General features: G+C 34.1%; 1 protein-coding gene across 6 annotated transcripts; it reads right to left on the bottom strand.

Moving 5' to 3' along the window:
* Positions 1–9,147: 9,147 nt before the first annotated feature.
* LOC149166638 (putative E3 ubiquitin-protein ligase BAH1-like 1) lies at positions 9,148–13,805 on the bottom strand. Of its 6 annotated transcripts, none has more exons than XM_089432708.1 (8): positions 13,041–13,799; positions 12,627–12,743; positions 12,155–12,434; positions 11,668–11,912; positions 10,898–11,146; positions 9,986–10,123; positions 9,763–9,821; positions 9,148–9,597 (listed from the first exon to the last, which is right to left on the bottom strand). In XM_089432708.1, the coding sequence occupies exons 3-8, from the start codon at positions 12,423–12,425 to the stop codon at positions 9,486–9,488; spliced, it is 1,074 nt and encodes a 357-aa protein (XP_089288834.1). In that variant the 5' UTR covers positions 12,426–12,434; positions 12,627–12,743; positions 13,041–13,799; the 3' UTR covers positions 9,148–9,485. The 6 variants fall into 6 exon arrangements, with proteins under 6 accessions (XP_089288834.1, XP_089288835.1, XP_089288837.1 ...); XM_089432709.1 differs by having other exon boundaries at positions 13,353–13,799; XM_089432711.1 differs by lacking the exon at positions 12,627–12,743 and having other exon boundaries at positions 13,041–13,805.
* Between the last annotated feature and the right edge of the window lie 8,876 nt (positions 13,806–22,681).

Genomic DNA, 22,681 nt, shown 5'->3' with positions numbered 1-22,681 from the left:
AAGAATTTTGTTGATACCAGAATTACAAAAATGGAAACAACAAGTGCTCTCTCTGTAAGAGGGAATGATCTCGCTCAAGGCACATCAAAAAATGATGAATTCACTCTGGGAGAAGTGGTTAAAGGAAGAATGGGTGAGAGAATGGGAAGAGAAGAGGAACAAAGAATCTATGAAGAAGAAAGAGGAACAATAGCAACTGTTACAGTGGCAGGTTCTGGGCCTAACAAATGATAAGATGAAGCTTCGTGAGCTTGCCTTTAACCTGTTAGGCTGCAAGAGGCCTTCCCCATCATATCCAGTGTTCCTATGGGAATGATATTATTTGTTTCAATTAAAAGCAGTTTTTGAAAACAGACCATATCTGGGTTCTTCTACCCGCACTTTTCTAGAAGTTTTTCGTGCTTGTGACTTTGATGAACAAAGCTTACTTTGTGAGTTGTTTTTACATAATATGATGTGTGAATATGTCAATACAAATATGGTGGAAATTATTTTCTCTTATATGGGGGATTTTCAGTTGTGATCCTTCATTTATTTTATGAGGAATCAAATCGAATGGAATTTGGCCATAAATTCGGCTGAAACTAATGAGAGAGAAACATATGGATTAGGGAAGAACTGGGAATGGTTTTTGAATTGAGACGTGAGTTCAAATTGTTCCTGAGTACCCCGGAAGTTAGGGAATAGTCAGCCACTTATAGAAAGAGGATTGTGGGGTTTTGCCTTAATCTTTATGCCCAAAAGAAAAGTCGGGCACTAACATGGTGCCTTAAGTGCACAGAAGCCAATAGTGCTAGATTACAAGAAGGAGATCCTTTCGGTTCCAGAATTTTATGGTTTCGGTTACACAAGTACCAGAATATGCCTGGGTGGTGAAAACACTGGGTGCCTTTGGGATTGGGCTTAGGTTCAAATATCTTCTGATTTAGTTATCAGTGGAGGAGTACCAGTCGCATTACCACTTGTGTGATTATGAAGAAGAGTCCTAGCCGCGACAGTTGATGGCTACTCAAGGATACAGGTCTATTGATGAAGACACTGTTGGTGCTTATAATTTTACGGAATTGCATCGGAGGTATAACAAGGGCAACTAAGGTTTTGCATGAGGACATGCAATTGCTTCAGTTGGGGGGAGATGTTGGGTGTAGTTTTTGTACCTATTTTCTATACTTTCTTTCCCTAGTTTTGACCCTTTTCCCTCCAGACCAACAGAACTTTACATGTTAACCACCTTTTTCCTTATTGTGAACATCATATTTTTCCATCATGTTATTTTTCCATTTTTGCTAGATATAATGATGCAATATTCCTTTTTATGGCTAACTGGGGTAAGCATTGGAGAAGTCTTTTGGATCCTTTCCTTTTTTTTAGGTGTTTCCCGTAAGAACGAGGTTATGGAATGAAAAACTGCGCTGATCAGTCTAAGAGTGGGATGAAACAGATTTTTGTTACATTTTGTGTGTTGTTACAGATCTTACTGTTACACCAAGATGTTGTTACAGACATTCTTGTTACACCACGTTGTTGTTACATATTACTATTGTTACACCCCGGGTTCCATTGCAAGGTTGTTGTTACATCCCCAACCGTTACTTTATAGTAGGGTGTTGTTACACCATAGCTGTCAAAGTCGTGGGTACTATTCCACACAACAACTATTGGAAGTTACGAATTATCTATTTAGAAAGTGACAGATCCAAGCGGTTATGATTTTAACCAATGTATTTGAATAGAATTCATATTTAGGAACTGTTATAACAATTTCTATTTTATGATCAACATGAGAATCGTGAGATTCTCATGATTGATCTGTTCCTAATTTTTGGGTATGTAATTTCTATAAGAAAAACTTAATCCCTCGGGCACGGGGGACAACATAGAGAGTATTGTTATTTTGATCCTGTAACTTTTAATTATTCTTAATATCAAAGACACTGTGGTGATGCTGTTGTTGTTTCCAAGTTGAATTCTTAACTAATCTCGTGTTCATTCCTACATCCCTGCTAGGGAGGAAGGGCCCTCCTCTTTAGTAGGGACTGCATTGGTAGAGTAGTTGTACATTCGGGTTCCTTTATTTTATTATTTGTATGGTTTTCTATTGTCGTTGTATAATTTGTAGAATATATCTGCTTCAATTCCATATTTATGATATGCTGTTACACAGATTTGGTTAGCAGTATGGTAGTTGACCAGTTGGTGTAGTTATTAGTACAATGTGTGGCGCACTTTTGCTCTGATAAATTTGAAGTGTGATTCCATTTATGTAGTGTTTTTAATTTCTGCATAAATGATAAGTTTCTTCAATTGATTCAGCGACATTCTTTACTATTTTCTATTTTCATTCTTGATTGTAGTGTATCAACACAGATAGTGCAAACTCCATTGAAATAACAGGCCTGCCCTGGGTTGACAATTAAATGGTTGCAGTGTTGGTCAAATAGGATTGATTAAAACAACACTACACCTTGCAGAAGAAATCATAGAATGAATAGATCTGCAATGTATTGAGGATGTCTTGTAGAAATTCCTTGTAGATTCAAACTGCTAATTGTAATATTCTAAAACAATAGACTTGAATCTACTCTACTCATCAGCAGAAAAAAATTAAACGATCACGAAATCATAAAGCATATAAGAGAAAGAATTCAATTAGCACATTACACAATGATGGGGAAAGCCACAACTAAAAACCCCTGCTATATTTATATTGCATTAATTAGAAAATAGGAGAAGATTACAATAGTTTGCTCAAGCCCAAGCAAGCTCTGCACTATCTCTATCTGTCTCACTGCTTCCTAGACAAGCCTAGGCCAATACTTAACCAATTTTATGCTTGCCCAAGTTCCTATTTCATTGCATTGTTTCCTTGGGAATTAGCCCCCTATTAATTAGGGAAATTCCTCAATTGGAATTGTGCAATCCTCATAGGCCTTCCTCTGACTACATGCATCACTTGTAAAATTCAGATGATTATGCAACTGATAGTACATTGTCCCTAAACTCCAATATCAACTGAGTAACTCTCAGATTTGACATGCATGAGTTATTTATGAGTGAATCATCAGTTACTGGTTGATCATTGCAGGCAACACTACACTACACTACAGGCAGCACCACACTACTAGACCTCCCACTAGTTCCTCCAACAATTGGAACTAGTTTAACTAACTTTAACTCAATTACACTGAATTAATTCATTACGACTCAAAATAAACTCAACTAGGGCTCCTATAGCGTAGGAGACACTCTACATGACTCAAGTTAGACCCTCAACTCGAATTAACTGATCCAACTAAGTCAAATTAACTTAGTTAACTAATACAAGCTATCATGAGATGTGGAATTACATTTTTATTCCCAATTTAATTCAAGGACAAAATTATATTAGGATTTTCTTGTTGCATTTTCAACATGCCTTGGTGCTACTAAAAAAATGAAAAAAGAAAATCTCCTGAATAGTTGAATATGAATAACTAAGTGGCATCAAGATGATTGAGAACCCTGAAGGTTTGTGTTTACTTGTTTACGTATATTTGAAAGTTTATTGTTGATTGGGGTTTGTGTTTAAATAGGTAAATCTCTCCATAAAGAAGGATGAACACTTAGGAAGCATGCTTGGACAAATGGATATATCTAGTTTATTAGGGATAGATGAAGCATCTAATGGCAGATGCTTGGGAGGACATATGGTTGGCATATGTGTTGATGTCTAGATCCTAAAGGAGGAGCGTGGCGTTCGTCATGGAGCTTTGACCTTGGATACGCACTTAGATCCCTCGGTTGATGATTAGCAAATAAGCCTGATGCTACCTATAGTGGCTAAACACTTGAGTCCATCTTAGTCCCAACTATATAGAATAACCTGGTTACGTTTCTAGTCTGCAGCATTGAGTGTTCTAGAACTCTTCGTAGTTCATTTTGGAGATCTTCCATGTACCTCTATATATTTGTAATTATGAATACCTCCCTAGTTAAGAGGGAGTGTTGAAGAATGCAACTAGTTTCGGTCTTCATAATTGTACTTGAGTCATGATTAATGTATTTATCAAAATAAAGAAAAAGAAATTTTATTATTAGATAAATTTTATTATTAAAGCATGGGTTTCATTCTTGGGTCAATTGTTTATAGGTCAAAGCCCCCATTGCAGGCCTCTAGGGTTTATGTCAAGTGTACTTGTCCCTGTTATAATGCAAAGAATCCTTCTTGGGATTTATTTGTCAAGAAAAATATTTATTTTCATGTAAATTGGGTCTTCTAGGCCTCCTCCACCAAGTCGGACTAAACTGAGGGGCCAAAAATACTATATAAAGGCATAAACTCGACCTCATTTGGAGAACAAACTCACCAAGATCAATTTGCAATTGTTGGGGCAATAAAAAGTTTGAAATTCAAGGAAGACAGTGAAAATGGCTAGCGAATAAGGAGGTATATCTCAAGCATAAGAAGTAAAAGCTCTCTCTCTCTCTCTCTCTCGTGTGAAGCTGCTAAGATACTGGAAGGGTCGAAACTTATGTTTTGTTGCTAGGCCAAAATTATGTTTCTGGGGGTTGAAGTTCTGAAGCTGGGAAGTCAAATTTCTCGATTGTTGTTGGGTTGAAGCTGATAGACAAGAAGAGACTATTGAAGATTGTTGAATCATTTTGAAAGGTTGACTTGGTGGAGGAGGAAGGTCTATTGGTCTAAGGTCTTGGTCCATCTCATTTTGAATTACTGAAGGAAGATTTCTTTGATTGGTTTTTCCCCTATATAGGGGTTTTAGCCCTGGTTGAGTGCCTACATCTGGTGTTCTTGATATTTGTGTTTTGGTTTTGGTAATTGCTTAATGAACAAAGATAAAAGAGAACATAAGAAAGTTAATAACAATATAAAGAAATCACAAGTAATTATCAACATAAAGAAAACATTTCTTCCTTTCTAATTTTCTAACACACCCCATATAACAACTTGTTTTGAGGGAGGTTCTTCCATTTGTTCCATTTTTCTTGTCTTTGGTCTCCCTTTAATGTAATTTTCCTTACAATGTTAAATAAATACACACTTAGAGGAACAACTTCCTCCTCCACTAGTTCAATGGAATCTACATAAACATTACTAGGAGAAGAAGCACTTAGGTATGTTGACAAGGGAGTCTTATTGATAATTGTGGTTGTAATAGCCCTATAATCTCTTCAAATTGGTCCTTCTAAGTATCATTTTTTCTTAATGTATGAAACTCTATGTCATTTTCTTGTTTACTTTGATCTTTTTGTTGTGGTTTTTCTTCCTATGATTGTTCAAAATGTGACTTATCAACTTGGAATTGCTCTGCCTGTAACTTTCCAGGTTGTTTCTTCTCTTTGTGTAACTTCTCTTCTTGTAATGTGTCTGCTTGGATCTTTTATTCCTGTAATTTATATGTATGTAACTACTTAATTTATAGTTGTTTTTCCTTTTGGACCTATTGAATCTATTGGTCAATTAAAAATTCACTTCCTAGGGACATTTTTCAACATTGGAAGGATAAATATTCATTTCTTTCTAGTAATAACTTCTTTATAAGAATGGACTCCCTAAAATACTTTTCCAACAGGAAAATATTTATGGACATATACTCTGAAATCTTTTAAATATTTGCAACGTTTTTATACAATGTGTTTAGGATCATGCCTTTTAAACGCTATATATGCCAATCAATAGTCTCAAGAATTGTTTCTTCACCTTTAGCCTATTTTAAAATTGATAAAGTATATATTCCCGATGTGATTGGCAATGAAGGCCATACTCTTTTTGAACTAGCCATTAATGCTCTTGCAATTTCTATGCCAACTATTTGATAAACAATTTCTCTAAGAATCAACCTATCAAGAGCATACCTTGGAAGAGCATGAAGAGGACCCTCAAATCCATAAATCCTTATATAGGAAAAGGTATCATTATGGTATTATCCATGGATAAAACTCCTTCTATAGCATCACTTGTAAATATAGGAAGACTTCGTCCATATAAGGGTTGATGCAACTAAATCATGAAATTATTACAAATTTCATAAAAATGTTACTTTGCTTGTAAATCCCAAAGTTTGTTGCAATATATATAAACAGGAAGTTGAATTAGTGACCAACTCCAATTCATTAAAGGTAATGGGTTCTTGCACAAATTGTACCTAATAAATAAGTGGACATGAAAAATTAAGGAATGAAACCAAGAGGAGCATCTAAAAACTTTTGAACTTGTGTCTATAAGTTAGTTACCAAAATTCCAACCTAATTAGAAATTATTCCTTTATTTAATACTTGATGAAGTCAAGGAACCCAATCTAGCTTAAATTATAATGAATTTGGGTCCCCATAGAGTCTGCACAACATTACAACAATTGTTGTTGGAGAAATCTTCATTTGTTCGATAAGGTATAACCCTTTTGATCTAGCTTTAAATCTATTATCATCAAACCACCATTCCCTAATAAGTTTTTCCATGTCTATTTGCATTTTTGTGACCTCTGCTTCCATAAAATCTTTAACAAAATAGTTATCAAGCTTAATCTCTGGTTTGGGGAATTTATACAAGTTTTCTAAGTCTTTTGGCCCAAGGGACCCAACAATATGTCTCTTATCATTTATAATAGTGTATTTTTTAACATCACCATGGGAAATAGTCTAATGTGCCATGTATGTGTATTGGATAAGAGTGTCTGACTGCAACCCTGTAAAGAGCTAAGTGACAAATGTCTTTGAAACTTTATAAAATCGCCTTTTTCTAGGAATTCTAAAAAATCGATCAAATTCCTATGTTTCTTGTGAATCTTGTGGGGCTTCACTCTATGAACCTCTCACATATCACATGCGTTCATGGCATACTAAACAATACCCTTAATTTGACTACATATTGGAAAATACTTCTTAAAATCATATTATTTAACCCCCTACCAATACGAACCCAATACACCTTCCCAATTTGAAAAAACTCTACTTTCACTGGATATTGTAGGTATCCATTTTTTTATTAATATTTTTTATACCCTTTCATAATTTTTCATTAACTTTGAGCTTCATTTTTTATATCTACCAATATAAAAACCCTTTACCCCTATTATATGCTCAATATATTGTCATTTTTTCTTCAATATATATCCCCATTATGAATGCATGTGCTATGGTATTGCTCCCAGTGAAGCCCCATGCTTCTTAATCATGTAACAACTATTGAAAATAAACATAAATTAACATGGCTTTCTGGAAAAGAACCATAATTTACTGAAAGAATCATCATGGCTTTCTAGAAAAGAACCATAATTTACTGAAAAAAATCATACATTAGCAAAAGGCTTGGACACTAGTTTGCAAAATTATTTGGAAAAATTTGATATCAAACAAAGAATTCATAAAAGGACTCAAGTAGAATGAAAACCATTCACACCTTAGGAAAAGTCATAAAAGGACTCAAAGTAGAATGAAAACCATTCACACCTTAAGGAAAATAATTTGTAAATCGAACATTAATCACTTTGACATTTACTTACGATAAAACCATAAATAGACCTCATACCAACGGTTCATTCAAATTTCAAATAAACATGAAAACAAAGAAAAATGGTTTAATGCTTACTTAAGGGATTTAGAAATGATAGTGGAACAAATCTAGATAAATGAAGACTCCCAAATAAAACGAGAGATAGGATGTCATCAATATTGCTTCTAAGAATTTAGAACAATTAGAAGACACCGACGATGAGATGGTTTACTCCAAACATTGAAGAGCAATCACTCAGATTTGACTTGACAAGTTTCGAAGAGCTATAAAAACGTTGAATAATCATTTGAACATTGAATTATATTTACATACAATCAATCATAACACTGGCTTGCTTAGCACCATGATAAACACAAATGATTAGTCAAACAAAACCATTGACTTTAATTGAAAATGGATTAGTGTTAACCTTGTTTATTAATCACTTTTAAATTGATCTAGGCATTTTAATGATACTAGGATTTTAATAAACATAGCAATTGTGAAAGTTGTTAACATTCTGATATATGCATATTATAGCAATTGCGAAAGTTGTTAAACATTCTGATATATGCATATTTGAGCTTTCAATAGTTTGATGATGTGGCACTGATATAATGATGACGAGGCACGACCAGGTGGAAGACACAAGTCAAACCAAAAAACATTTATGGACTACAAAAAAATCCGAAAACAAGTTCCATATGTTAAATGACACATATACATCTACCATGGGGCCAATGATGATTTGTTGTCAAAGAATGAGGTGACATGGATACATGGCATATCGGTGTATCAGAATACCGGAGATTTAATGAAATACATAATTCTAAAAAATGGCATATCGGTGTATCAGAATACCGGAGATTTAATGAAATACATAATTCTAAAAAATATCCGATCTGTTGATATTGTAGTCAGTCAGTATCAAAAAAATTGCCAGTTAAAATAACCATTTCTGTTATACTAAAATACCGGAATAATGGGAGATTTCGTTAAAAAAATCGATATGTCAATATTGTAAACCCCATCTACTAACATAACCATTTCCGTTATACTGAGATATCATAACCTCAACATTTAAATGAGAAAAGTTATCTTATACAAGATAATTCTGATATGTCGATATTATCGTTTTGCATTAATAACCACACAAAACTATCAAATGACATAAAGTCATATTGGGACACTAAAACAACACTGAGGTTTTAGAAATGATGAACATAAAGAAAACGCCCAGAACCAGGTGCCGATAAAACCAAAATTTTTGGTTTTTCAAAAAAGAAAAATTGAGAAAAGACATATGTTGGGGTTAAAACTAATAAATAAAGAAATATGCGAAGGAAACTAAAATATCGAAAATTTTCAAAAAAAAACAATTATTTAGAATATTTGAGGTTTTTACTTTATACATACTGATTTTGTAATTACAAAACAAATTAACATAATGCATTAGTAAATTTTGAAATATTTCGAATATATATATATAGAAAGAAAGAAGAAATAATGAACCTGTCTTTCTTTATGTTATTGAAAACCAAAATAGGCATTTGTTTTGGATTCTACATTTTGATGCACTCTCACAGTGAAGATCTTTCTCTTTAGTGGGCAGCAAATTAACATAATGTATTAGTAAATTTTGAAATATTTCGAATATATATAGAAAGAAAGAAAGAAACAATGAGCCTGTCTTTCTTTATGTTATTGAAAACCAAAATAGGCATTTGTTTTGGATTCTACATTTTGATGCACTCTCACAGTGAAGATCTTTCTCTAATCGTTGTTAGTGGGCAGCATTGATATATGCAAATATCAGGAAACCTTAATCGTTCACCTTGACATTCTTTTGCCTCATGCCAATTTAAAAATATGCTTTCACTTGCAACTTCTCCGGATAAAAAAAAAATGGCAAATGTCATAAATCATTCTTTGGCCTCGTCACTAAAAAATATGCTTTGACTTACTATATCTCCATATAAAAAAACTGTGGCACAAGTCATAAATAGCCTAATACAAATCGTGCTTGTAGATCCCAATGTTCCTTTGCTTGTTTTATTCTCTCTGCCCGTTCTGTATGCAATCTTTCCTTCCAATAGCCTCTGCATCTGCTGGTTTAAACCATCACAAAAGGATATATGATGCATATGTAAACTATTTCATTATTTGAAGTCATACAATGTTCCAATGTCAAAACAAATAACAACCATTAGAACAGGACAATGTTCCAATGTCAAAACAAATAACAACCATTAGAACAGGACAAGTATTCGCACCTTTTCTTCACCAACAAGCCTAACTCGGGCAAATGAACAGAATCAGCATAAACCCCCATCTGCATTCACACTTACAGAATTCAATGGCTTTTCTCTATTTTGTATGTCCATAACTCAACTTCCAAGAGATGGATCAAAGTATTGTTTAAAATGATAAACCAAACTCAGCAGTCATCGGGAGTGCACTCTTTTAAAATCTAAAGGCAAAGAGCTCCAGCAATACCTGTCTGCATATTGGGCACCTAGCGCGTGGATTGGCCGCTTTGACCCCTTCAATTGTTGGTATTGATGCCCCTGTGCACGCACAATTTTTGCAGAAAATATGTCCGCACCCCAATGCAACAGGATCAAACACTATATCCTGCAAGATAATAAAATTCGGAACATCGTGAACACTTACTAACAAGGGAAGAAACGTCTCTATGCATTAAATAGCGAAGTCAACTAATACTGTCTTTTATGTTGAAGCTCTCCTTTCTAGCATGTAACAGATAAACATGGTTGCTAGGTTGCTCAATGCTCAGTATGCACACCCACATTTTTACACATGCAGGGAAAACCCAAGATGCTCCATAGGTCAAACCGCAGAACGATAAATCAATTTAAGAATTAGAGTTTTACAGGTTTTGAGCTAAAGAGTCTTAGGGCTCAAACATAACTTTTATTGGGCAAAGGCATTAACATTAATTTGGGAACTCCATACAGGCCGTGGTGAGAAATCCATACAATCAAATTGACTTTAGTATCAAACATTCCTACCTTGTATTTTTGTTTTTTGCCGATAGTCTCATATCTTCATAGTGGCAAACCTGACTTCTAAACATGCTGCACTAGGACACAATCTCTCCCCAATAACTGTGCAGATCTCTAATGGAATGGATGCATAAAACCATGGTAGCTGACACCTCAATGCATGGAATATGAAATTACGCAAAACACCATGTATGTCCCTAACGCTAATCCAGTAACAGAAGAAAAAAAAATATTATATTTGCACGGGGCTCAGCTTACTGCATTACATTCGCTTGAAGCTACCAGATAAGAAAAGTCAACTCTAGATCAGAGCCTCGGTACTGTAGGTACTTGTTACTGGAGAAGAACAACAACTAAAAATGCCAACAGAGTTTGAACTTACCAAACAGATAGGGCATGTGAGGCTAAACTCCAATTTCACAGAATCAGGCAATGTGCATGTAAGAACAGGATCACTGGCAGTAAAGTCGCATGAGCATTCAGGAAAAATATTACTAATATGTCCATGCTCCGAATCTCTTGTGTTGATCTGAAACGCAATCAATTCAATTAACCAAGGTGACTTCAATAACTCTATATGTTTAGCCTGTAACTTTGTCTTGAAATTCCGGCCATTGACTGAGCTATGAACCTGCATTCAAAAATGACAATACCACATTATTAACATTCTAAAACCGAAAATAGTTGAGTAATACATTCAGATGTAAAGGAGATCCCTTCCAAGGTCATATTTTCCTTGGAAGGATCCCTTCTGACGGTTGAAAGTAAGTGATTTTGGCAATCAGGAACTCGAAATGAAATTAGAAATTTGTGGGAGCGAATAGACGATAGGTGTCTCCACAAATTTCATAGCCGAATGTTTTTAAAGGTTAAAAATCAGCAATCCGGTTGAACTAAGTTCTGGGGTAAAAAGCAGCTAAATGGTATTTTAGACGCTGAGCGTCTGGGTTTTATTCCTCTCAATTTCCCGAGTTCTCCTATGCCTTCCATGGGACCACCTGCCCCAACGGGCTAAATGTGACCGCGCGGTTGATACTGCTAGAAAAAGTAGTAGACCTTGACTATGAATGTGGGTGTGGTGAAACATAGCAATTTTTTCCAATCCAAGAAAACAAACAATTGTAACATAAGCGACGTCGTTTCTGAACTTACTTTGTCATACTTTTTCAGAATCTTTCGGATCGCAATGGCATTCATGGCCACATAGCTGACTAAATGCCGGCCTTCTCGAATCATTGCTTCATGATCATCAGCAAAGAAGTGTTTAACTCGCCACAGATACCTTTGAAAACCAGACGCAAGATGCAGATGCAACAAACGTCTGGCACGGGAACTGAAGCAACCAACTATAGCAGATACTTCTTTAGTAAGCTCGTAGAAGAAAATTCTATCACAGACTGCAAGAGGACACATACGAAAAAGAAAAGTTAGAAACGTTCAGCCCGAAACAGCTGGCCATTTTGATTAGTATTTTGACAAAAAGGTTTGCACAATGCCTTCCACAAGATAAAGATGTATATTGACTTCAAACCTCCTCCGTACTGAAAATGAACTTTAAATATTTGAATCCGAGAACACAAAATGTTATTCCGTATCCATAATAAACAAAAAATGGACAGCATTAATTAGATTTAAACACCTGCACAAGTTTCCGAAGAACATGTGCTGAATGAACCACATGAGTTGGAAATGCCTTTGGCTGTTTCCCCGCAGATCACGTCTTCGTTTTCCGTCGTTTGTGAACTGTGAAGCCCTGCTTCAAAGTCCGATCCCATGCCGTCATGCAAGTATCCATCGCGGCACTTTTTCAGTACCTTTTTCAACCGTTTGTATTCGAGGTGCGAGCATTTGTCCAGAAAATGCTCATCCTCTCCGTGTAGATACTCGGCAAATCTCTCCCCAAACTTCATAGTCAAAACCTTTAAAACAAGAGTGAAACACGATCCATCAGCGGAAATTGTATAAAAACCCTGTCATTTAACGGGAAATGAAGGTGGTCTTACAATATACGAAACTGATACATTTTCTTCCGTGTTAAATATAAAGAAATAAGGAGGATGCTGTGTTCAGAGAGAATTATATAAAGAATTTTTGAAAAATAGAAAATTCACCGGCAATTCTGCGGGATTTCTTGGATGCAGAAAAATATACGCTAGGTCGAACAGCGGAACAGACGGAAAGCATCATAGACTCGTTTATAAAGAAACGGAAAGAAAACGTAAATGTTCCTGAAACATAACTAGCGATGTAAATCTGAGATCTTAAAGAAAGCGCCTAAATTGAGAAAATCGACACATCAGAAAATTGCATTAAATTCTTTGACACAGTTTTCAATGCTCGCAATCCTCGGTAATCTCAGTTGAGATGGCTTTCTGTTTGGCCAAAAGAACCTTTATACAGAAACGCGTTAAATCACAATCAATGTTCCAGGAGATTCCGAAAGCGCGTAAACCTCGCTGGAAAGATCACAATCGAAAGAAATTCTGATCGACTTCTATATATTTAGAGAGTCAAAATCCAAACACCTGCAAACTATTCGTCCATTTCCTATTACAAAGCCAAAACTCTCGCGCCCTTCAGCCTTTGACGGATCAGGAATTTAGAAAACGAATCCATTATATTTTCAGAAATTCAAGATCATAACAGCAAAAATTGGCCAAAGATCTTTAAATTTTCCTCAAAAGATCCGGGTAGGAGGCAAAAGCCTATAAAATCAAATTCAGACAGGCATTCGCTAGGAAGCATGTTAATGACAACGGTTCCACATGTATGGCCCCAAAATATAAAATACAGAACATCCCGCCTATGCTGATAAAAGGACTGGAAATAATACATACCTGAATCAATATGCGCCAAACACAAAACCAAGAACATACTACTCATAAGGCAAAGCCAATTCCGATATCAAAAAATCCAAACCTGGCAAATCAAACAATTTTTAAAACTGAGCAAATGTATGGCCCTGAAACGCTGAGGGTTTCCGCTGAGCTTCCGTGTCTTGAAAATGACGCATTAGAGATAAATTTCAGGGCCTTAAATTGTGTGGAACACGTTTTCTGCTGGTTGGACCAAGCGGCGGAAAGTAAGCGACATGTGAGCTACTTAGTGCAGGTGGAAGTTTCTCGGAGCTATGATGGATCATTATGACCAACATTTTTCGTCATTTTAAGGGTTAGGATAAACATCGTGACATGTAAAGCTTAAACAAAGGCAAACGCATGTTACAGCTTAAACAAAAAGCATAATGACCTAGTTTTGAATTTGACATGTTCATGCTTATGACCGCCCTTTTCGTCATGAGTGGTCAGGATAAGCATCGTTCCTGGTAAAGCTTAAACAACCAATGATAGTGGCAGACGTGTGGATGTATTTACATGAAATGTATAAATGAACTCCACGCAGCATGTAGCTTTCGATGGGAACCTGTAATTTATAAGGAAAAACACAAAGTCAAAGGGTTACAAACGTACAATTTATAGTAAAAACACAAATTTAACCAGCTACCTAGAGGGAAATGTTTTTAGAAGAATAATAATTTTCCATTATGGAGATCAAAAACCCTTTTGGAGGCTTGGAGATCAAAGAGAGAGGTGGGGGATAAGCAAAAGCGATATTTTAGAAAAGTTTTTAAAGTCATTTCTTTGAATACCAAAGTAGATTGAGTTGGGATTTGTAAGAGTAGTTCCCAACATCGAGCAATGATAGAAGAGAAGAATAATAATTTTGGGTTTGTTTGGGTGGGTGGGTGGAAGTTTATTGGATCATTTATTTATTTTGTTGAAAATTTAATTGGAAGGTGAGAAGTTTAATTAGTTAATTTAAGGATTTTAAATATTTCGTTTCCATGGTTTGATGTATTTTAATAACAAAAATGAAGATTTTGCTATGAAGTAACATATTTTCATAACAAAAATGAAGATTTTGCTATATTTTCAATTTGAGAAGAGTAAAAGTAAAAGCAGAAGCTTTATTTAGAATGAGCTTAAAATAGTGCTAAAAATTTCAAAGGATCATAAAAAGATGGAAGAAAGCATCCAAAGTCTTTTTAATAAAGAGGTGGAAGAAAGCATCTAAATACTTTTTAATAATAATGAGGTTAGATTTTTCTATACTTTTTAATAATAATGAGGTTAGATTTTTCTATAATGAAGATTTTTTTAATTATTTTTATTAATATAAAAAAACAAGGTTACATTGTTGAAAAATATCGTAACAAAAGCTTGAAGATTAAAAAAAAGGAATTACTTGACAATAAGGAAATTGAAAGGAGGCTTAAAAGTAGAGCACTTTACTTTCTTAAGGTGACATAAATTCAAAGAATTTTCAAAGATTTGCAAGCCATAGAAGTAATGCAAACATAATTTAGGAAATCAAAAAGCCAAATGCTTAAGGGTTAAGACTTTTGAAGAGACACTTGAGATGGGTAAGTTGTAATTGAAAATTTACTTAAAGATTAAGAGTTAGAGTTAGCAAATATTAGGAAAATCGTGGAAATTATTAAATTATCTCTAAAGCTTATAAGTGATGAAACCAGTTCAGATTTGGGCACGGAGGTGATGAAATCAATTTTAAACTCTTTTAAAGAGAAAAAATCCGTAGGCCCATTGGTTGGATAGTAGAAATTTATATAGGTTTTTTTGACCTAGTGGTGGATAACCTTCTAAGAATAGTTGAGTCTAGAAATTCAAAAAGAGTTTTTTGAGCTATCAACTCCACTTTCATAGCCCTTATTTTCAAGGGTTAGGATCCTACCACTTTTATAAGTACAAGCCCATATCTTTATGTAACCTAGCATATAAATTAATATTTAAAATTATTGCTAATAAGACAGAAGGAATTTCGTCAATAGTAATTTATATGAAACAATTTAATTAGGAAATTTCATATGAAATATGATTCACATAAGATCGCATACATGTAATCAAAACTCACAAGCTTCCTATCATAATAATAAAATTGGATCTTGAAAGTGAATTAGTTTTTTCTTAGATTGGTCCTAGTTTATTCTGGTATGATCCTACAAACTATAAAATGGATTATGGGTTGTCTTTCCTTGACATCCTTTGCAATTATAATAAATTCATCTCCCTCAAGTTTCTTAAATACATTGAGAGCGCTCCAGTAAGAATCTCCTTTGTCACCCTTTCTCTTTTTATTAGTGGTTGAAGATTAAGTATGTTGATTAAAGATAAGGGTAGAGGGATTTTAAAATGTATAAAATTTTATGAATCTATGGTTTTATCTCACTTACTATTTTTGGATGATATTATGTTATTTGGGCAAGGATCGTTAAGGGAAATTGGAGGTAGAAAAGAGATTATGGATGTCTATTGCAAGGCTATGGGTATAGAATTCAATATTAGAAAGTCCAAAATGTCATTTAATGCATTAGAGAAAGAAGAACAAATCCAAATCATAAATCCCCTTCCTGTGAATTTTGTGGAATCTTTCAAGGTATAAATATTTATTTTTTTAAATTGAAAACTAGCGATAGTAGCAATGAAGACTAGATGTGGATGTATAATAAAATAGAAGCAAGAATTCCCCTTTGGTGTAATAGACGATTATTAAATGGAGGTATATATGTGTTGCTTAAGGAAATGTTAGAAAGCATTCATGTTTATTGGATGTACATTAGTCATATTCCTAAAGGTATTCTTATGAAAATAAGAAAAAAAATGCTTTATCCTTTTAATGACTAGACAAAGGGAGAAGGAAAGAAATCCTTTAGTAAAATTGTCCAAAATAGTAAATTCGAAAGGGACAGGAGGCCAAGGCTTAAGGAATATCTTTGTTTTCAACATGGCCTTAGTTATACAAGCTTGTGGAGACTAGTCTACAATGGGGGTCTATTGGGAAATCTAATGAAAAAATAATATATGAGAAGGATTACTATTATAGATTATTTCATATAATAGAAGAAAACCTCCAATGGAGGGTCTATTGTTTGGAAAGAATTAGTAAGATCTTTCCCTCTAATAACAAAATGGTTGTCTTAGAAGAATGAAAGAGGAAACAAGGTACAGTAGGGGAAGATCCTTCGATGGGATATAAATAGAACTATAGTTTGTTAGAGGATTTGTTAAGAGATATACATAACTTAAGGATTGACTCCTTGGAAGATGCAACTTGAAATGAGGGTAGGAATACTTTCTCTCAGGGTTGGAAGAGGGCAAAAGGTTTGAATTTGCAAAGACAAAAAGTTGATGAATGGGACATATTTTTAAGAAATATGACCTCAAGTGTTGTTAAACCTTTCGATGATGTTGTTTCAATTAAGTGAACAAAAAATCAATGACCAGGGGATATACTAGAAAATTGGGCTATAAAGTCAAAATGGAAAAAGGATAAGAGGGAGAAAGGATCTCGCAGTTGTGTAGTTTGGAAGTCAGAAATTCCTCTAAAAGCAAAAATATTTCTCTAGTTAACATTAGCAAACGAAGTACTAACTTAGGATAAGTATCTAAAAAATAATATGCAAGGTCTTGGGAGATGTATCCTTTGCAAAAATAATTAGGAAATGGTTGATCACTTGTTTGTATCTTGCTTTTTCACTAGAGAAATATGGGTAAAAAATATTCACATAATGAATGGGAATAATAAATGGGTTTAGAGATCATAGTAGAGTGTTTTCATTCTTAGATTTTAGATAAAACTTAAAACTCTTTTAAAGCTCTCCTACTTTTTATGTTATGTGGTCTTTGGTTATCAAGAAATAAAATGATAAAATGATAATCCAAGGCATGGAGTTGAATCCAACCTAGATGGCTCAGAAAAGAAGTGATTGTGATGGGATTGGGACTTCTACAAAGGAGAAACCTCAAAAGCTATCAAAACTTTAGCAGAATTTAATGTTGATTATGAATAGGCGTGAGAGTTTTTCAATTGTGTTTGCCAATATATTCTAGGTGTGTGCGGAGTAAGTGTTATTATCTTCCTTTATGAGTCACATCATTTTTAAGTTCAAGTTAGATGCTAGCCATGAAAAAAAAACAAGTTGATTTGTTGCCAATGTGGCTTTCATTGAAGATAACAACAAATAAAGGAATAAGAAATTTGTAAGGATTTGTTGATGTCTTTTCTTATTGATGGAAAAGAGACTAGCATTGAGAGAAAATCTTGTGGGGAACAAGAAATTCTTTCCTCATTTTTATAAAGGTGACACTCCTCTTTCAATATTTGGAAGATTATCATATATATATTTTGATGAATGCAAAGGAAGAATGCTAAATAGAAAACCCCAACAAGTCTTCCAATGTCGCTCTCATATAGTAGATTTTATTTATAAGCACATGAAGAATAAATATATATAAATAAACATGAGTTGAAAGAATTTTTAATCTACTAGGTTTTCCTTCAACAAATACTTTTCATTCCTTTTAGAAAAATGGAAATCCAGGATCAGTTATAACTTTACAAGATGCAAGTTGAGTGAAGATGGACATGTCATCAAAGAACATAGATAAATGTTAATTGAGTGATTCATTTTAAGGTACACATTCTTTCATATATTTATGAGGAGATATATCTAAAACAAAACAATAAACACAAAGTAATGTGATGGTCCAGATTGTCAAAGAACTCCAAAATAGCTTCATGCATTCTAAGATCTTAAGAGCATTGGTGAAAAATCATGAGATTCCTACTGCTTATTTGGAAATTAAAGTTTTAGAACCACAAATGACATTCCCTCCCGAAAATAGCTCTCTACAAGAGTCAAAATAATATTCTAAACTCCCATGGACCATGTGATAAAAGTTATCTTGGAAGAATGGGAAGAAACTACAGTCAAGGATTCTCTTTACAAATATACAAGATAATTCATAAATTTGGATGATCGATGACCTAGAAGAAGGAAAGGGAATTACTTATAACAAAATAAAGAACACCCATAAAATTGTAGAAGAACATTGTACACAAGAATCCGTCACCATATCAGTTCATAAGTGCAAGATAACATTCAAATAGTTCATTCAATAAAATCCCGATGTGACAAGTTTAACAATATCTGAGACTATTAACTAAACTATAATTAATCTGGTATTAGGGGAATTTCTAGGTCTAAGAAGGGCCTCCGAACAGAAGTAATAAAATAAGAGTTACGAATTTTAAAGAAAGAGGGAGGAAACTACTTTTTTATTGTATTTTTTACTTATCTCATTATAGGTTTACTCAAATATCAAGTGTAGACACCCGTTGGATGCATAATCAAATTACACATCCAATGAGTATCCACTTTGCATACTTCTGAGTAGACCCACATCAAAAAAAATTGAAAACACGTGAAAAAACGTGTTTCAACATGTTTTTATGTGTTTTCAATTTTTTTTTTTGATGTGGGTCTACTCAGAAGTATGTAGAGCGGGTACTTGTTGGATGTGGACAATGATTCTACATCCAACAGGTGTCTACACTTGAAATTTGAGTAAACCTATCAAGATATAAATCAAAAATATAATAAAAAATATAGTTTTCTTCGTTTCCCTCCAAATTATTTATCTGTGGGGATGGCATCATCATCTTGAATCCTATTGGTTCTTTTAAAGTTAATTTTGTTAGTACATTTTTTGTTTTGATGCTCATTTTTTACCTCAAAGTTTCCCTAATGAATAACTTTTTACAAGTTAGGGATGTTATTCCCCCCTCATGAAAGTTTTCATAAGAATGTAGAAAACATAATCAATCCTAGATTAATCATGTTGTTGAGCATACAGAGGACAATCCACTAGAAAGAAATATGAGAAGAGATGAAATGGAAAGGTAAGTTGGTTGATTCACAAAACTATTTGAAAGGGAAAAAATTAATTCAGTAAAAAATCAATAGAGAAAAATTTTGTAATAAAACTCAGGACCCAAAAACTTAAAACCATTTTTCACCTCTTCCTCCTCTCTTGTGATGAAAACTTGAATAAACTGAGAGGGGGGGTGAATCAGTTTAGTATATTCATGGACATTAAAATTCTTTTCATTAAACTCATTAACTGAAACATTACATGAGCAACTTAACAAATAATGACCAACAGATTGAATATGTGAACAACAAATAATAAGCAAACCAAAACATCACATCAACACATAATAACAACACATATTAACACCATATATATGTGGAAACCCATAGAGGGAGAAAACCACAATTTTATTATTGATGTGAAGCAAAGGCAATCTCCTACTCCTTATTACATCTGATTTTCTATAGTCTCCAACCTAGAGGAGGTTGCTACCTCAATTTTCTACAAGATGCAACATGTAAGGAAGATCCAACTCCAATATGTTTTATGTAGGCTAGTACCCATAGGAGGATCCTACCTCAACAGGCTCCAACCTGATGTTTATCAAGCCACTACTTGAAAGGAGACTACCATCCCCTGATGCAAACAAGAAATAACAATGTGTTGGTTTACCTGGTCATCAATTTTGCATATCTCCATCTTCATCTCTACATTTTCTTCCCTTCAAATCTATTTCACATTAGCTTCATATGTGTCAGGTAACTAATGCATAATACCTCAATCAGCTCTCCCACATTCTCCCACTCTTTAACCATCTATGCCTTCCAAAATGACATCTTTTATAAAGATGGTTTGCTAGTTGTATGTATCACACATAGGAATATAAAGTGAATAGGCTTGAGTCTTTGCCTTCCACTCATTCATTTCCAAACTCTTCATATCTTGAATATTAGAACAAAAAATAAATAATCCATCCAATATTAATTTTGGCCACATGTAATGATTAAATGCATCAACCTAATGCCAACATCATGTAAAATTATAAGAATAACATATGAGAATTCATTCCTCGTGATCAATAAAAGCATTTACCATTAATGCAACACAACAATCTTTGCAACATATTTGCCTTGGACTTGCATCACAACATCTTCATGTCATTGTCTCAACTTCCTTGAGTCTTGTCTTGCTTTGCTCTCATGGAGTTTTCCCCTTGCCATCATGAAGTCTTTCCTTGCATCAAAACAATTTCCTCCAACAAACTTGTCTTCAAATCAACCTTATACACAACACATGCAAGCATCAATGTTTCTCCAAGCCATCAAGGTATTCGTTGCTCCTTTGTTGTATTGTCATCAAGCATACCAAGCATAACTTGTTGCTTTGCAACTATAACAACATATATCTTTCTTTGCTTCTTTGCCTTGATCATAGCCATGCATGCTTGTTATTTCTCCTTGCCTTGCTACTGCTCCTTTTCCTTTATTTCTCTTTTGTTGCGCCTTTGCCATTAATGACAACAATGCCAATAATCTCCCCCTTTGGGATTAATGGCAACATTGTTTCTTGAAAATTAACTTCAACAACCTCTGATTACCTCCCCCTTTGAAATCAATGGCAAGGCGATTGCAGATGTCTCATAACCCTCCAATCCATAGTTATATGTTCTTTGTTATTAAGGCACTGAAAAATATGGTCCTCAATGTAGTTGTCTCCAATACAACCTGCAATGTTTTCTGCTACATAAACTGTTAGGTCCCTATACTACTAGTGTAACCCCTTATTTTTATTAGTACAACCATTTTATTATATTGTTGTGCCCATGTAGTCCTGATATTGTTATTATTGTGCCCCATAGAAGCCCACTATTGTTATTATTGTGCCCTTACATTACTATTGTTATGTCGGCTCTGATTATATTATTACCCCTTAGAATCCCATATATAGAAGGGAAACCTTTTCATTTGTATCATCCAAGAATTGTTCATTTGTGTAATGTAAAGGAGGTTGCCCCCTCGAAGAGGCTTATTTCTAAGGCGTTCATATATCTTTTCTATCTTCTTGTGAGCTGGTTTCATAACATTTGGTATCAGAGCCGACATAACAATAATAATGTAAGGGCACAATAATAACAATAGTGGGCTTCTATGTGGCACAAAAGTAAAAATATGGGGACTACATGGGTACAACAATATAATAAGGGGTTGTACTAATAACAATAAGGGGTTACACTAGTAGTATAGGGGCCTAACATAAACAATGTGAGCTGGTTATCTTTTCTATCTTCTTGTGAGTTGGTTTCATAACATAAATTATGTTAACACTGTCATTGAATGAATGACGCTCCAGAAGGAAAATTAGGGTTGCTCCATATTGAATACAACTCCAAAATGAATGATGATCCACATGTCATATAAACACTACTCCAAATATGCTTCAAAAAGATTTAACATTGCAAGAGCGATGCAGAACACTGTTGCGAGAACACTCTGTAAATTATTGCAAGAACTCATAAATGAATGCACTCTAGTCCATATCTATGAACCATTATCTTCCTTTTTCTGTCAAATGCGAAGTAGACTTTTGCAACATCTTTCACAACATCTTTCGCAGCATCTTTAGCATCTCCATACCCTGGATATATTTAATCTCTTGTGTATCTCGACTGTTTGTTACAATATTATTATCATTGTTTTCCAAAATGATGTGAAGGAGATTAGAATTTGGCACATCCTTTATGATGTACCATTTCATTAGAAAGCAACCACAACATTCTTAATTGTTTCAGCTTACAAATATAGGCACAATAATAACAATAGTGGGCTTCTATGGGGCATATTCACATCAATTTTTTTTATATATAAAATAGTATATCCACACCATATCAGTGATATATGTATCATTTCCATGCCATTTTCAAAATACTTGTAGTAGTATGAGACCTCCGTCGAACAAACAGAGAATGAGTGGTTCAGGAGAATGCACAGCATCAAATTAATGGCTCACTTGACAAAGAGTTGGAGAAATCTGTTGTTCAATATCCATCTTCAAAGAAAAAACATACCCATATGTTTTAGTAATAAAATTGTACTTCATTTCTTTTTGTTTCTTCTTAGCATATTCTTGATTAACTTGGATTGGATGCCATACAAGAATTTATTTCTTAACCCTAGCAAGTTAGAATTTCAATGTATCGGTAATACTTCCTATTTCGTGTGGAAGAGATTGTTGTTTTGGATCCATGGCTTGTTGGAATCTGACTTAAAACCTTCTACATGAACCACCTCTAAGAATCAAACCAACAAAATGCAATATAATTTTAGCAATGCCATAATCATAATGTATGTTTGGTCTCTAAATATCGAAATGTTATTCATATTAGCTATATACCAGGTGTGAGGAAACCCATGTGCATATGAACTAATGATAATAAA

Source organism: Pinus tabuliformis, chromosome 5_1, assembly GCF_031772625.1.
Source record: "Pinus tabuliformis cultivar Carrire ecotype Pingquan chromosome 5_1, CPIR1, whole genome shotgun sequence".
NCBI lineage: Eukaryota > Viridiplantae > Streptophyta > Pinopsida > Pinales > Pinaceae > Pinus > Pinus tabuliformis.
This window is presented reverse-complemented; position numbering and strand designations above follow the sequence as displayed.

Bases quoted from the DNA above. Each gene is read 5' to 3' on its own strand.
- LOC149166638 (XM_089432711.1), bottom strand. From the start codon at position 12,425: ATGAAGTTTGGGGAGAGATTTGCCGAGTATCTACACGGAGAGGATGAG. The intron at 11,147-11,667 runs GTAAGTTCAGAA...TTTTGAATGCAG, and splicing joins TTCTGAAAAAGTATGACAAA to GTTCATAGCTCAGTCAATGG. The intron at 9,822-9,985 runs GTATTGCTGGAG...GTGTGAATGCAG, and splicing joins GGTGCCCAATATGCAGACAG to ATGGGGGTTTATGCTGATTC.